Source organism: Hipposideros armiger, unplaced genomic scaffold (assembly GCF_001890085.2).
Source record: "Hipposideros armiger isolate ML-2016 unplaced genomic scaffold, ASM189008v1 scaffold_219, whole genome shotgun sequence".
Taxonomy (NCBI): Eukaryota; Metazoa; Chordata; class Mammalia; order Chiroptera; family Hipposideridae; genus Hipposideros; species Hipposideros armiger.
Window position 1 is genome coordinate 1,695,285 of NW_017731569.1, and position 17,442 is coordinate 1,712,726.

General features: G+C 31.5%; 1 protein-coding gene across 1 annotated transcript in view; it reads left to right on the plus strand.

Moving 5' to 3' along the window:
- The window catches only part of MYCBP2 (MYC binding protein 2), a 270,913-nt gene that overhangs the window by 192,204 nt on the left and 61,267 nt on the right, over nucleotides 1-17,442 (plus strand). Inside the window, exons 53-55 of the mRNA XM_019654304.1 lie at nucleotides 6,733-6,957; nucleotides 7,819-7,951; nucleotides 11,023-11,145. Of these exons, the coding sequence (XP_019509849.1) occupies nucleotides 6,733-6,957; nucleotides 7,819-7,951; nucleotides 11,023-11,145 (481 nt within the window). The remainder of the gene's footprint in view (nucleotides 1-6,732; nucleotides 6,958-7,818; nucleotides 7,952-11,022; nucleotides 11,146-17,442) is intronic.

Consider the following 17,442-nt stretch of genomic DNA (forward strand, 5'->3'; position numbering starts at 1 on the left):
GAGACAAAGAATTGGGAATAGAAAGAATGTAAGTACTGGGGAAATTAGGTTTTCCTCTCCCTTCTCAGGTAGCACTTTGTCTGTAAAAGTAGAAAAGGCTTACTTCTTTCTCCAACTACCCATGATGTTTAGTTTATTTTACTTGCCTTCAACCCATTTGTATTTATATACGTATGTCTTATTTCTGTTGTTAATCTCCTTAAGGGTAAGGACTCATTAAGGATCCCTTCTTACTCATATTTGCTTTTTCTAAAGTGTTAAGCATTACTTTTTGCTTACAGTAGGCTTTCAACATTTGTCGAATACTAAATTTTAATTCCTGGCATCATGCTGCTTGAAATAATTCCTAGCACATATATGCTCCTTACCTTAATTCTGTCACTTAATTCTCAGTGTTACCCTGTGATGTTAAGTATTTTATCATTCTCATTTTTCCAATGACAAAAGATAGCTCCTCTCCCAAGATCACAAGTAGAAAGTAGTAGAGCTGATTCAGGAACCCCAATGGATGTGATTAAAACCCATGCTTTTATGTTTAGTCTACCTTAGTCTAAATGGAGCGATAAGGATTAATAAAGTTATAAAGGAATAAATATACCTATAAAAATCCTATTACTTTGGCTAGAACTTGCAAATTAAATAAATATGAATATTCATGGCCTTAATGGCTGAGTGAGTAGGAATACCGTGATATATGTTAAAGGTGACGTGGGTCAGTCGGAGAGCGCATACCTGGGGAATGTGGATTAAAAATTAAAATTCTAAAGACTTGGAAACTACAGAATGTCAGCTACTAGAATATTTCATATATCAGGGAAAATACGAGTGAAAAAGAAAATTAGTTATGCACATGACATGGGAGACATTTGACTGCCTAGAATAGATCTTAAATTTTTTGGAAAACAAGATTACTTCTAGAATAGGAGATATTAGTGATTTGAAACTTAGAGGCACCATTCTGTGGATACTTTGTCAAAAATGAGTTCTTCCAAAATTGTGAAGGAGGTTGAATAGTGGAGAAAGTTTATACCAAGGAAAGTAGATAGCACCTCATTTGAAATGTTTGTAAGGTATCTTTATAATGCCCATGTTGTCTGCAGAAGCGACTTGGGTCTCCCAACATCTCAGTGCATTTACACAAACCACTTCTTACCTACTTAGGCTAATTGATGGTCACATATAGAAAGTATGTTGATTTTTCTGAATTTTGGGGCCCTGAAAAATTGAGGGAGAGATGAAGGAAAAATATCATTTGTCAGTCTCTCTTATAGCATTACCCAGGGTAATTGGTAAAATTAGAAATTGCTTCTTGCATTTTATGTTCAATTTCATTCTTTTGGGATACCTAATGATGCCTGGGAGTCACAGCTTTAACATGCCCCAAATTTCTTGGTTTTGTTAATAGATGTGTGTGTGTGTGTGTGTGTGTGTGTGTGTGTGTACATAACCTGTTTTTTAATCTTAGTAATTACTAAGTATTTACTTAATGCACCATTTGTAAATGTGCTGCCCTCGATGGTTATCAAAAGCTTCACCCTTTAGCTTGCTCTTCAAGGTGCCTAATCAGAATGAGATTTAGGCAATTAAAATAACATTGTAATGGTTTGTATGCACGTATACGCTGTGTTTAATTTCCCAGGATATTTTGCCTTTTTCACTTTAAAAATGGCAATTCTAAACTCTGCTTATCTAGCACAATGAAAGAATTATCATTGTTTTTTTACATGAGCACTTGGCATGTTTGGTCATGTACTTTCACCATGAAAAGTATTGACTTATTCTCTCCTGTGTCTTGAAAGATTATCAGCTTAGAGTTGCAGTTTGATGTTTACTAGTTTAGTTAGGTTTTTAATATGCTTTAATTTCCTAATTTTCCTGATAGAATATTTTTGCCTTTAACATAATCTTTGAGAATGAAATGATTTAGATTTTTGTAGATATGTGTGTATATGTATATGTACGTGTGTATACACACATACATATACATATAGGGTGTTATTAATCTGTGAAATTATACAGTATGAAAGCTAATTTATATATTTTACTAGTGATAAATTAAGATTTTGGAGAAATTAATATTTTTATGCATGTTCATATCTTGAACTAAACATTCCTAAATTTTCAAAAGAAAACTGTAAATATATTTTATTTTTAAACTCCAGCTCCCTATTTGGTACATTTTTTTTTGATTCCTGATAAATGTAATTTTATTAGGTTACACATTTTGAAAATAATCTTATAGTAAACCAATGCAGACTAAGAATTTTCTGTAAATTCAGAACAAAAGCCAAAAAGTATCAAATTTGGATACACTTATAATTAACATGTACAAATGGATTTAATTGCAGTGTATTACCATGGTTAGCAAATATATCACTTCAAAGTACCCTTATGCATGTTAACTCATGTACTCAGACTTTGGAAGCACTTAAATTTGCACATTGAAATCAAAGACAAGTACAGGCCTTAAATATTGTCAGTTAGTACATTGCTTCCTTATCATTAACTTTATCTGCATTTTTTTCACATTGCTTTTAATAAAAATTATGCTAAAAAATAAAAAATTATTTAAAATATCTTGGTATTTTATGTGAAAGATCTGCACCACCATTCTCTGTGAAGGAGAAAGACCATTGGGCAAATATTTCACAAACCCTTACATACATTGATGAACCAGTAAGGATATCTTTTTCTTCACAACATAGCATTTCAAAATGCTTTGCAACATGTTTCCACTTCACCTAAAGAGAAAGAACCCTATGCTCTCTCCATTTTTAAGTGTGGAGGGAGGTTTAGTTTGAGGTTTGGTTTGGTTTTACATTTATTTGTAGGCATATTATTGGAAACGCATTTTTTCTGGCTCTTATATGTCTTAAATTTATGAATTAGCATATGTGTATGTATATGGGTGTGTGTCTACATCTATCTATACACATATATGCATAAGGATACTACAGAACGAGAGAATATTAAATTCTCATTATCTAAAATGGCTTATAATTAGTTGGGAACTGTGTTGTTTCCTTTGTGTTGAAGTATTGAATGATAACAGAATCTATTAACAATTTGAATATCCTCTTTCATAGTGTAATGGTTAGCACTCTGTACTCTGAATATCCTCTTTTTTGTCCAAAATAACCACTTATCACATGAGCAGCAAATTGTGTAATTGCTACTCACTGGAAAGATTTTAATTTCAGATCAGATAAATGTATTCAATAGCATGATATATCTGTGTAGAATGTGTATCATTTAACTTTTCATTATAACAGTTTTGTGAAAGTGTTGATTTTTGGGGGACCATGCTACTATGAATTTGTTGTTACTTAACAAAGAAATTTTAGTCTTTAACATGTAACATAGTGACTAAATGCTCTGTGCATTTCCTGAACTTTGAAATGGAGAAAACTAGGCCTGTCTTTTGATAAAAGATTCAGATTATGTGTTTTTCTGTATGCTTTCTGAACAGATTGCAAACAGCTTTCAGTAACATTTCCAAATGATTTTTTTTCCATTTATAGACTAGAGGAAAACTGAAAAATGATTTAGATTTTTTTTGACTTTTTGAGCTTTTCTTTTTATACTTTAAAAAGTGATAACTATTTCACATATGCTACATGCCACTATTATTCATGATAATAGTTGAGCATACAATCTATATTATATTTTTTTTCTATTTGTTTTCGGTCATAAACAATTCTGGGTTGTATTAGAACAGATACGTTGTCAGTTAAAGAAGTTTTAAGGTTTCCTTCTTGAATTGACTGTCTTAAGCTTTAAATAAATATCTGGCTCTTAAGTTTAGCAAATGGCATGACACACTATATCCATGGAGAGCTTTTGGTAAAGCTTACTTATCAGAATTTCCTTGATATGTGGTTTACTCAGGTGGCTTCAGTTTCCCTTTAGTAAAATGGTATTTCAGTGCTGGTGCTAGAGTACAGAACTATGTTGTTACTATGAACGCATCTTCTGCACCTGATATCCTGTTCCCTTTCTTTGTTGATATTTTTTCTTTCTTAAACTTTGTCGCTCAGAATATCTTTAATGCTAGCCAAGGAGTCAGGGATTTGGACGTATTTTCATGGACTTCCAAAGCTTTTTTCCCCCAGGTGAGTTACTGTAAGGAACATACATTATTCAGGTATTTCAGCATGTATAACAGATTTACATTATATCCTTTGAAGCCTTTGCTTAAGATTAATAAATTTTTTACCCAAAAAGATCTGTCTATACAAAGTGCTGCAGTTGCGTTTCCCCTGGAATCAGTCCTTTTCTATCTATTTCTGCCAAAGAATGTATTATTAGTTAAACTTTTATGTGACTTCAAATTTAATATGTTTAATTTTATGATTATCTTCTCCATCAATTACATCCAAGTCTAGCCTTTTCAGAACTAGCTTATTTAGATGGGAGAGTCCCAATCCTATGGCAATTTTGTTTTTTTCCCATTCTTCCACAGTACCCTTTTGAGTGTTAATCTCAGAATGGAGAGGGAATGCAGGGAGAAAAAAATAACATTACAGTTCATCACTTCCATATGCTGGTGCCAGGCATTACATTTCTGTATTGAATAAAACATATATTCTAGGGTTGCTTGAGAATGAAAGGCACAGTTCTGGTTTTATGTCTATCAGTTCTTTCTATACTATTTAGTATAAAAAATAGGATAGACTTTGTTTTATATTATATAGTTTATTTAGCTCTTCAATAAAGTATTAAATATTTTAATAAAGTTTTTGTATATTGCCTTTCAGTGACTAACTTGCAGTTATTAGTTTTTGCCAAGACTTATCTCTCAGTGTTACCCCGAATGATCAAAAGTTGGAAATAGTATTATACTTGATTAAAAGCTCTAGATGTGTTATTAAAAACCAGTGAGAATATTTTTTCTCTAAATCTATTAATATTTATTTGTGATTTTTGATGTCATACCATGTTACTTTTTAAAATATCAGTTGCAATAAGGACTAACTTACCTCTTCCAACTATGAAATAGCATGATGAATTGACTAAAATTGATCATTGACAACTAGACATTTAAAAATATTTACTGAAACCCTTGTGAGTATAATAGCACAATTTAAAGTTCAGACCCTACTCTCCATTTTTATTTTGAGTGCTCTTTGTATTTATGTAATTGTGCACATGTATAAGTTTTTATAGGTATACATGCGTGGGTATATAAAAATGGATACTTGAAGGTTATTTTAGATTGTAAATCAAGTCTAAATTTTCAAAGTATTTAAAATTCTCATTAATATTAAATTGCTGATATATAGCTAAAGAATTTTGGATAATATGGTATGATAATTGCAGTAAATGTAAATAAATATTGTCCATAGTACATATTTGTATAAGTAAAAATTAATGATTATTGATTACCATGATGAAATTTACAAAATGTTATGTGAAGGTTGATAGTGGGTCTAAAATTTTCCCTGGCCAGTCATACATATATTGACTTAGAGTCACAGGTACACAGAATCCACATTTTCTTAACCTCAGGATTTTATTTTTAATTTTCTACTATGTAATGGGCATGGTTACATACCCCTTAATATGTGATTCTTTTTAGGGATAGAGCTATTCAGTAATGTTTTATCTTGCATAACATGTTAGTGTTTTTTTCATTTTTTGATTCTAATATTACTAAATATTAATTTTAACAATATTTGAACATATCCCATTATGATCATCTTTTACTTTATTTGAATATAAAACAATTTGTACTGTGTATATTACTGTATTTAAAAGTACGGGTTAAGTTGGTTTTAAAGGAATAATAATGACAATGGAAGATCCCCCAGTGTGGAACTTTCATTCACATTTAGTTGGGAAGAAGAGCAAATAGGTCATTATTTTTCCCCATTGCATTCACATAAGGAACAATTTCATCACAGCATTCAGATTCAACAGAGAATTTAGGGCATGTTCTATTCTTTCATGTTAGAAGTAACTTTTATATCCAAACACGTTATATTTATGTAAAAATGCATCGTTAATGGTAATCTCTCCTCTCTACTAAAACTATAATTATCTTTTTCTACTAATAGCATTAATATATCGTTGTTTAGTAATGGCCTGATGAATCTAGCAAGACATTTTTATTTGTACTATATTAAGAAAGTGGGAGTTGTTAAAATCTTATAAACCTCCTTATTTCATTCATAACTAGTAAATATTAAGATATACTTTATTTTAGGCACATTTCTTCATCGTTATCTCTGTTCATAGATAACTCTCCAGAGTTTTCGCACCTATTTTCTCTATTTATAAATAATTATTACAGACAAAAGTAGAAGGAAATGAAGATTTAGGCTTTTTAACACATACCAACATACAGTAATGCAGTACTAATGATTCAAAATTATTCAGTTGTGGTTCACATAGTAAATTATTTTGGTTTTTCCTACTGTTAAATATTTCATTAAAAGATAAAAGAATACTCAAGTACTACTGTATTTCTCAAATTGTGGTGGGCAAACGCCCGGGAGTCAGTTGCTCTCCTGCTGTATTTTCTTCTCTTCAACTTTATTTAAATTATTATTCAGCATTGAAAAACTGAACAATTCTTTAATTACAGTATTGACTAATACTTTATCTTTGGATATGTATTTTCTTTTTTAATTGACAGTATTATAGAATTGTTAAAGCTATTAATAGGAATATGTTGAAAGTGATAATAGATTGTATTTTGTTTATTTATTTTTTTCCTATTCAAATTTTCAGGAACCTAAAACTAATACTGATGACTTTTTCAAAGACATAAACTCCTGCTGCCCACAGGAAGCAACAATGCAAGAACAGGATATGCCATTCTTGCGAGGAGGGCCAGGCATGTATAAGGTAGTGAAGACGGGACCCTCCGGACACAACATCAGAAGCTGCCCTAACCTTAGAGGTATCCCAATTGGAATGTTAGTTCTGGGAAACAAAGTCAAAGCAGTGGGAGAGGTATGGATTCTTGTAGCTTCATGACTTCTAAGATATTCATTTTTAATATAATACTACCAAATGCTATCTCTTTTCTTCCAGAGGTTGCCATTTCTATCCCAGGTTTTTAAATGTTCATGTTCTTTATCTGTATTGAAAATACTAATGTAATTTTTCTGTGCTTCTTTTCTACTAATTTTATTCTCATAAGAATCCTCTTGAAAACAATATATTAACAAAATGATTGTGTGTTGTATATATATACATGTTTGGTATTTGCATATATCTTTTTATTATTACAAATGTACTACACTGTCATGGATTAACAGCACTTTAAAATATTTGCTGTGGATTGGTATGGAGATGTGATGTATACAAAAGGTTTCCTTTCTTTGTCCCCATTCACGTGTCTCACTGAAGTCCTGAGCAAATAAAATTACTCTTTTGTCAACTGTGGCATATGCCTCAGCTGATGAGCTTGAAGATGTAGTGTGTCATGCTATTTCTCAGTGTCAGGGTCATTTTCAAGGTGCATTATAAGCACTGCCAAGCTAAAAAATAGAATATGTTGTGCTGTGACATTTTAGGTGAAAAAAAAAAAAAAGAGCCATGTGTTTTGAGGTAATGTTTAAAATTATTTAGGAATTATCTGTGTGCCTTAAAAATTATTATTTTAACTGAGGTCATAAGGAAGTATTTTACAGAATATTTTGTTGATTTCTGTCTTACCTCAGGCTGTGGTCTTAATTTCAGAAACTAATTTCATGGTAGCTATTTATTGGAATAATTACACTAATCAAACTCTTAAACTTTTTGCTGGTTTTCAATCTGAATGCCCTAAAAGAATCAAGCCAATCAATCATGCTTTTTGTTATGTACTAGGTAACCAATTCTGAAGGGACATGGGTGCAGCTGGATAAGAACAGCATGGTAGAGTTCTGTGAGAGTGATGAAGGCGAGGCATGGTCCTTAGCTAGAGACAGAGGCGGAAACCAGTATCTCCGACATGAAGATGGCAAGTTGGCTTAAATTTGTGATTATTCCCATTAACCTTTTACATGCAGAAGTTTAAAATATATTTCTTTAATCATAAAGAGCTTTTTGTTTGCTTATTTTTTAAGTAAAAGCAAAACTAAGTGTGAAAAAATCTTGTAATTGTTAAAATATGTTTGTGAAACACATAGGTACTAAATGAATGCACATCAAAGAAGAGAATTAAAAGAAAATGTAAAACATATGAGCCCATCTTTGTAAAACATGCTTTTTATTTCATTAATATGATTTGTATTATCATTCTTCTGTACCAGTCCAGGACTGTATGTTTTACCCTTTCTACCACTAAGTGGAAGTTAGGTTTTCAAACCACCAATCATAGTACTTTTCCCAGGCAGTTTCATTCGATTGAATTTTGTCTTAGGAATGAAGCATTGAATAAATGCATAGCATCTTTTAGGGGTTTCCTATTTTGTTAGAATTTCAACTTTAAATTCATTTTACCTTTTTCAACAGTGTTCTCATTTAACATAAGATTTTCCATTTTCTGTTCGTTCTCCTGGTGGCAAAAACTTGTTCTTCAAAGTTCAGACCACATCACTTGGGTGAAGCTTTATTTAACTGATCCTGACAGAGTCAAGAATTCCCTCTGTGTTCCTAAGGAACTGTATTCACCACTAGGACAAAACTCATATATTGAAGTTAATTTTTATTTCTTCATACCCAGATTGTGCGTCCCTTGTGGATAGAAACAGGGATTTTATTTGTGTATTCCTAATTCTGAAACAGTTTTGACACATACTAATTGCTCACTAAGTTTCTTAACTACAAGTTGAGTCACAAAAATATTAGTTAGGGCATCAAAATAAATAGATAAGTCAAGCACAGAGTTTTCTACCAAACCCCAAAATTATAGGATAATTTCATATAAAGAGCAGGACATGCATCTTTATCCAAAACAGAATGGATATATAATACTCATTATCCAAGAGGTAGTATGTCCATAAGTATAAATAGATTCAAGAAAGTTTTGAAACTTGCATGAATGACAAAGTACATGTAGATCTATTAACATTATACATTAAACATTCTCCTCTTTCCCCCCACAATAAGCCTTTGAGATAGGTTATATAATCTTCATTTTACAAATAAGGAAGCTAAAATTCATAGACTTTAAAATGACTTGCCTAGGGTTATACAATTGGACATGGCAGATTTAAGACTTGAGCCAGAATCTTCATTTATATATCAAAGTATGTGCTCATTACAGCATACCACACTGCATCAATAAGCCATGGAACACAGTTTGAGAATGTACTCTCTCCCTTGTCTTTATGGGTAAACTTTTCTTACCTAAAGATGATGTGGTCATTAAATGATGTTCTGAGATGGTAGAACTATTCTTTATTATGTCTTGAAAAAGAAAAGGCTTCATTTGACATAAATCAGACATTTTATAAAATAGCCTTCCCATTTATAATGTACTTACTACATATTACAATATATTTACTATATATTCATAAATTCTTAAACGTTTTCATTGTATACAAATACACACACACACACACACACACATACATACACACACACACACACACAGTCATAATAATGTCTTAATTGTTTTAAACAAAACCTAGAGTGATAGGGAAATAAATGATTAATTAGTGCCTTGAAACCATTTAAGATTAGTCAATGTAGTATCCAAATAGTCTGCTCATTGGTATTAGTATGTAACTGTATTTAATATCAAAATATGAGGATTTGGCACTATAGTAATTCATTCATATATAGTAGTATAAGTAAACCAAAAGCTTTCCTTTGTATAAAAATTCTTCATTGGCCTTTGATATCTGTAGGTAAAGCTAGTAAGCAAAGTTACTGCTATGGTCAAAACAGGCTGCACTTTGGGTGCTAGACCATTCTGAGTCTAGAGGGTGAGAGTGATGCTGTCTTTTCTGTTCACATGACTGACTGCTCATGCGTCTTTTCCAGAAGAAATATTCCACTGCTGAAATATCTTATGCTGAAGAGCATTGCCTAAGGGAAGTGCTATGATTGGTTTATTGAAAAAAGTCTAGAAATGCTTGTAAAGGGTTAGACTGTACAGTAATACTGGAACAGCAGAATTCTGATTTTCAGGTGGAAGAAAACACTCCACCAAGTTCTTCTAGTTATTTTTTTCTGTTTAAAGGTATATTGGCTTTTAAAAAATATATTTGAAACTTCATTTTCATAATGTCATTTTAAAGGAATAAGTACTTTTTTCTCCTTTTTACCTTACATTTAGCTTATTTTATTTTGCCTTTTTTAGCTGGCATTAATATGACTCTTTTATCATGGTATTCGTGTTTATAGTATTATGTCAGATAGAATCTTATAGCTACTTGATTGTTAGTTTGGCAGTAACAGAGTACCAATTAATATGTTGCATTCTGGCCATTTGTAAACTAGATAAAATATTGGCCATTTCCTTCTTGAAATAAGAATTCTGATACATTTGTTACTTCAGGATATGTTAATAGCCCTGATTACATGACCTGGTTTATCTTTTTTTTTTTTTTATTTAGGTAAAATATAATAAGTAAAAGTAAGTTAAAAGTTAAATTTTCCATAATATCACATTCAGAACTTAAAATATTTTACAAGTCGAAATTTCCTTTGATACCACATACTTAAACATTTTGAAGACTTTTTTCCTTGAATACTAATATACAAAATATTTTGTTATTTGGTTTGTATTGTATCCATTTTTGTTTTATAAAATGCCCTTGTATAAAATCTGTTACAAATATGAGTTCCTGGGCCAGAAATATTAGTCTACATTGAGTGATATACCCTGCCACAACAAAAGTAAATTGGCTCCATAGGAGCATATAGCATTTCCAAATTTAACTGTATATTTGATAAATGAAAACAAAGATTTGTCGTATATTTTGTCAGTGTCAGGACCTAATTAGTAAACTTATCAAATCTAAATGTGAGGTTATTTTAAAGTCTGACCATCATAAAATCTTCCTAATTTCCTCTTTATTCTATGAATAGGGAATAATAGCACATAAGAAACTGATTGTATAGCTGTGCCTTTTATTGTAGAACAAGTTCTTCTGGATCAAAATTCTCAAACTCCTCCTCCAAGCCCTTTCTCAGTACAAGCTTTTAATAAAGGAGCAAGTTGCAGTGCCCAAGGATTTGATTATGGACTTGGAAATAATAAAGGTAGGTGTTTAAAAGTAACCTTTTGCTTCCTAACTTTAATATTTTTATTACCTTCTCTTCTACCTATTTTTATTACTGTTTACCACAAAACTTTGTTAGAGTTTGTTCCTTGAAAACTAACAATCAAAATATTTGTGAAGGTGTTCTTTTTATATTATTATTTTTACCAGTTTTACTTTAAACTTATAGGAGTTCTTGCTTATTTGTTTCTATTTTAAAGACACATTTTGAAGTCACATCATAAAGACTTTGTGTCACTATATCTAGTAAAAGAACTTTTTTGTATCATCTTATTATTTTGTGAGTAATGTTAATGAACAAAAGAGAACTTTCCAGAATGATCCATTTAAATACAAAATATTTAATAATATTTTTAGGTAAAATCACACATGAGCTTTATTTGTGTGCTTTTTATGTCTAACTGGGTTTATCTTAATTTAGAATTACATGACATGATATGTATGGTTTTGGTATGTATAAAGAAGTGAGGAGTTTGTAAAAACAAAAATAAAAACCTAAATCATATTGATATAAAATGTATACAACTTTTTTGGCTGCATTAATGGAAGAGAGCAACATCATGGAAAGTCCAAACATTAGTTATTTTGAAATAATTGATACCTGAATTTCATCCAAAATTTCATTTGTGGGTAAATTCAGACACATTCATGTTCTGATCATGAAAATCAGCCATATTGTCAGCAGGTGGCATACAGTTGGATGATGGGTAAAAAGGAGAAGACAGCCTACATGCAAATAGTCTTACTTTAAAGTGTTATTTAAACTAATTCACAGGATTGGATTTCAAGAAATAAATACAGTTCATTATATGTGACTTGCAGAGTAAGGGAAATAATGAAATAGTCTACAAAATACAAATTTACATCAATATAGAGGAAATATTCAATTTAAAATAAAACTACTTCCTGTTTGATATCTTTATTACTTACCACAAAGTATTTTTATGAAGGAAACCTAGCCACAGATTTCTGTTGGGCTTTCCCTCTCTGTTGTGTTGGTCTGTTCTGCAGGTTTGGGTACTATATATGTGCTCTCTCGCTTCTAGTAGCTCAGATTTCAGCTAAAGCTAGATTGTCCTACTTAAGTAGGATAAATTCTTGGTGGCATTTTCTTCATGTCCCTTTCCCTCTACCATTGTCAATCCTTAAAACCTCAGTGTTTACTTACCACTAGTATACTTTTATAGTAATCTGTTTTCGACCATGTTTAATTCAGATTGTATGCTTTCAGTCTCTGAAATGTCTGAATTGTACTGGTGGCTATCACTTTAAATCAGTCTTTAAAATATAATTTATTAAAACATCATAAACATCAACTTTCAAGAGATGCAAACATTGCTGACAACGTGTATTATAGAGAAATAATAATGTATTACTTCTTAAAAGTGTGGTTTTGCTACTGTTGGTCAAAAATAGCATGTACTTACTAATAGACTTAGAATATTTAGATAAAGCAAAGAAATTAGAAATCTTAATCTGATTAAATGTATTTAACCTTTATTAACAATTTAATGTTACCTTTAACAATAGTTCCCATTTTCTTTAACTCTTTATACTATCCAAGATCAAGAAATTATTTTTTGCAAAAATTCTTTTTCTTTCAAACAATTTTATAAAATTTTCCATAATTGCCAAAATCCTCTCTGTAACCTACAGGGTTAATTTTTTTTAAAGTAAAGACGTGTGGCTTGTGTGCACAGTTCTTTCCATATAAGTCTATACCCTATTGGTGCCTCTTTTGAAAATTTATGGAACTTTGTTATATTTAGGGAATATGGCTGGAAAGGTACTGTTTTCCAGTTTCTGCATATGTCTGGATATGTTTTTATTTTCCTCTTCCTTAGCGTCATTTAAACTAATATATATATATATATATATATATATATATATATGTATATTTGCATTAATGAGGAGTGATCATCCATTCAATTATCGTTAAAAATATTTTTCTGTTAATATCTTTTGTATTTAATTTTAAGGAAAAATGTCAGAATTCATATTTGAGATACTACTTAAATTAGGTAGTTTATATTCTTTTTTATCTATATGTCTCATAGACATTTATATTATACATTCAAGCAAAAGAGTTCATGCTTTTAAAAATGTATAATTTCTTTGGCAGTAACAACTTTAAAAAGAAAAAAATTATAACTGTAATGTAAATATATTACTAAGTTAAAAACATTTTACCTCCCTTGAATCCTACATTTAAAAAAAACGCTCATATTATTTGCTGATTTTCTGCATGAAGTGTATTGCATATGAGGCAGGGTGACATTAGTCATGGTCAGGTACTATGTACAAGATATCGTTTACTTAGATCTTCATTTATTCTTGTATGATATTGTATCAACGTTTCATAGACTCTTCAGAGTTTCCATTCTCCCATGCTGCTGCTAGATGTTGTATATGAATTCAGATGGATTTGGGCTGTTACATAAGATTTGGTGGGGTGCTTCCGTTAAAACAACATGAAACATTTGGTCCCTAATTTGAGGATAATGATCATCAACTTCCACGCATTTCTGAATTGGCATAGTTTTTAGTCGTTTAACTTTATCTGAATGTCGTAAAGCACCATTTACTTTGCCATTTTGGATGTTAATTAATAACAAGTTGTAGTTTTGACTGTTTTACCCACTGCAGGTGACCAACTGAGTGCCATATTGAATTCAATTCAATCACGGCCCAATCTCCCAGCTCCTTCCATCTTTGATCAAGCTGCAAAACCTCCCACTTCCCTAGTCCACAGCCCATTTGTGTTCGGACAGCCCCTTTCCTTCCAGCAGCCTCAGCTTCAGAGTAAGTCTGTCAGTCTTACCTGCTTCATCAAGCCATTTCTGAAGCTTTGTTCTGAGTTGTTTATCAGTTATTAATCATTTATCAACTCACCAGATTGGTTTTATTTAATGAGGATGTTATCCCTTCCCACATTTTTGAAGCATTTAAGCTATTCTGACCTAAGACATTCTGCAGCTAAGACATTTGTTTTTAATCACACTTTTTTTTAAGTGTAGTTATTAAAATATGACTTATGCTTTCTAGTCTAATTCCTGTAATAGCAAATATATACTATAAAACATGTTAAGAAAACCATTTGATTTAAAATTTATAATATGCACGACTATGCTAAGCGTCAGTTTTACGGATAACTTTCAATGGTTTACATTGATTTTTGTTACTTAGAGATGCCCCAAGAGAATAAACCTATTTCACTATACCAGTAGGTGGAGGACAGACTGTACTGGGCAGGTTTATTTGTTTCTTTTAAGTGAATTTTGTCTCCATAAAATGTATAGCAACTTAGGTGTCCAAATTTTCTCTTGCTTCTTATTTTTTTGTTGTTCTTGTACTTAACATCAAACTGATCATTTGATCCCAGTTCTGCCTCTTAGGATTGCTCTAGCCTTTCATCCATGATAGTAATTCACACTGATATGGAAAATAGAACAAAGGAATTACAATTAACTGAGTATTCTTTTTTCGGAATAAAGTGCTGAGGCTCCCACTTGAGTTTCTTAGAGCTTCTTGCCATATGACAACATACTCGGCCTTTAATTAACATGTTGGCTATACAATACATAAACATGTTGGCTATACAATACATAAATATGATGAAATGGTTCATGCAACTCTCAGCTTACACACCCATTATTTGGATTGAAATGCATGACCTCTTTTCTTTAGTAGAGTACATTCACGTGGAGGTCTAAGTTATTTTTCTACAAAATTGGTAACTGTTAATAGGATGACTTACAAGAATGCCAGCTCATTAGGTTTTTATTACTAACCAGAGTAGTGTATGGTTAGCAAATTATGATATTCATTATGAAATAATTATCTACCTTAGGTAAAGAGAGCACAAGAGTGTAATCTTTTCTAGATTTGTACTATACATTAAGCAAGTTCAATGAATGAAATTTATTACTTTGGAAATGTAAATAGAATCAATTTCTAGCTAATCATCATCTCTATTCATATATAATCACTTGAATGTCTCGTAAAAAGAATTTCAAGGAAACATAATATTGGTATGTGTGTGAAGTAGTTTCTCCCTTCTTGATAAGAATTATAGAAGAATTAGTTTACTGATTTTATGGAGCAACAGACTTTTACACTTAGATGTACAGATTGTAGGAAGTTCTTTCTAAAGGTAAGGACAAGGAGAAAACAAAAAGGGAAAAATCATAATTAGGCAGAAAATTCATATTACATATAAAATTTTAGAACAGAAACTACTCTAATAATGTCATAGTAGCAGCAGACAAGAAAACTAAAGAAAAAGTACCTTTTTGTTTTACCTAAAGGGTCATTACAAGTCTTCTCAAAAACAAGTATAATTATTGTTTCTATTTTACCAAATTATTAAATGAAATATTTCAAAACAAAATATAAAAACTATAATAAATAAGATTTGTCTCTTTGAAGGGGTAATAGGTTTCCAACTGACATTGTGTCAGTATAATTTTGTGCATGTTGTGTCTAAGTATTATCAATACCACCACTTCTTTTACCACCATCTTGGAACATGTTTGAAATCATGGCCTGGAAATGTCTCAGTTACCAGTTTTCTGAATCATTACTTGCCTATACTGCAGCAATGGGAATTACTTAGATCTTTTCACAAACCTCTAATCCTCAGCAGAATATCACTGAAGTTTGACTTCCAAATTCCAGAAACCATAAGTCTTAATCTTTAGCATAACTAAAAAAGCTATGGAATCTGAAAGTAGGTTTTAATATTTTGGAAATAAATTAGAATTATATTAATCATATCCTATTAGGGAAATTAAATTTGGCAGAGTGTTCACTGTTAAGACTACCTGAGTAAGTTATCCCTTCCTGAACTGCACTGCCATCTACCCCACCAGCACTTCATCTTGCTTTAGAAGATAAATTATACATACTGAACTTCCTTTACTAATTAGTAAAATCAGATTCATTTTTGTTTGATAGTTTTGTGATACTAAAAACATTATGTATAGAAGACCATATTTGTTCATTTTTGCTTATACTGCTCGTCACCACTCTGTATTAAACACTGTACCTGAAGGTACTTAATGTCTCCATTTTGCAGTTAAGGAAACAGGCTTAGAGAAGATAAATGATTTGCCCCAGAAACATACATAGTAAGATGGTAGAGCCAGAACATGAGGCCGATTCTACTGGTTGCAAAGGCCATGTTTTTAAATATTCACTTTGCCTAATAATGCAAAATCTGTGTGTGTGTGTGTGTGTGTGTGTGTGTGTGTGTGTGTGTTTAAAATGTGGCGCTTATATTTAGTTCTAGCACCTAGAGTACTAGCTTTATTTGGATTGGTTATTTTGTCCTTTGTAGTTAAATTTTAAGAACATAGCTTGGTTTGAAAGGAAATGATTTCCTGAATGTCATATCACAAGTTCGCAGCTAAGTAGACGAGCTCCACAGACACACACATAAACTGGCCCTCATGTCAACTTTATCTAGCATTTCTAGCATTATTATCAGTAATTCTTGAGGGTTTTTTTTCTCTGAAGCATAGTTTTTTCACTAATCTCTGGAATTTGAAATGATCTGGCACATTACATTAATTTGGTAATTTTTTAATTATCAAAATTATTTTATAAATGCACACATACCTATATATACATACAAATTATTTCACCGGCTATTCTAGTGAAATAGAATAAAAACAGAAAGAAAAGTTGCAAATTTCCCTAGTCTTACTGTATATATGTACACAGGCTTGAGAGAGAGAGAGAGAAGTGTCTATATACCGTATTTGCCGGCGTATAAGACGACTGGGCGTATAAGACGACCCCCTAACATTTCCACTCAAAATACAGAGTTTGTTATATACTCGCCGTATAAGACTACCCCCTCTTCCGCACACCTTCCACACACCAAATAAAAGGTGAAACAATATCAGATTTGATTTGGCCCACTGAAGTGCAAACAAGCGTATTATATTTCGTGTCACCACATAACCGTTTTGGCGATGTTGAGCCACCATGTCTGCTACATGTTTTTCGAGTTCTGGCCAGTGTGGGGTGCCTCTTCTTAATGCACACTTACCCCTTGGCATACTCTTTAATGCTTTCTCATTTGATTTCCAGTCCCAAACCATCTTTTCTGTTACTCCATATTGTCTTGCAGCAGCACAATTATTATTTTCCTTAGCAAAGTTTATAACTTTCAGTTTAAAATTTGCATCATACTTCTTTCTTTTGGCTGGTGCCATGATAGGGATGATAGGGGTTTGACTGGTCGACATTTTTTATGCTGTACTGTACAATG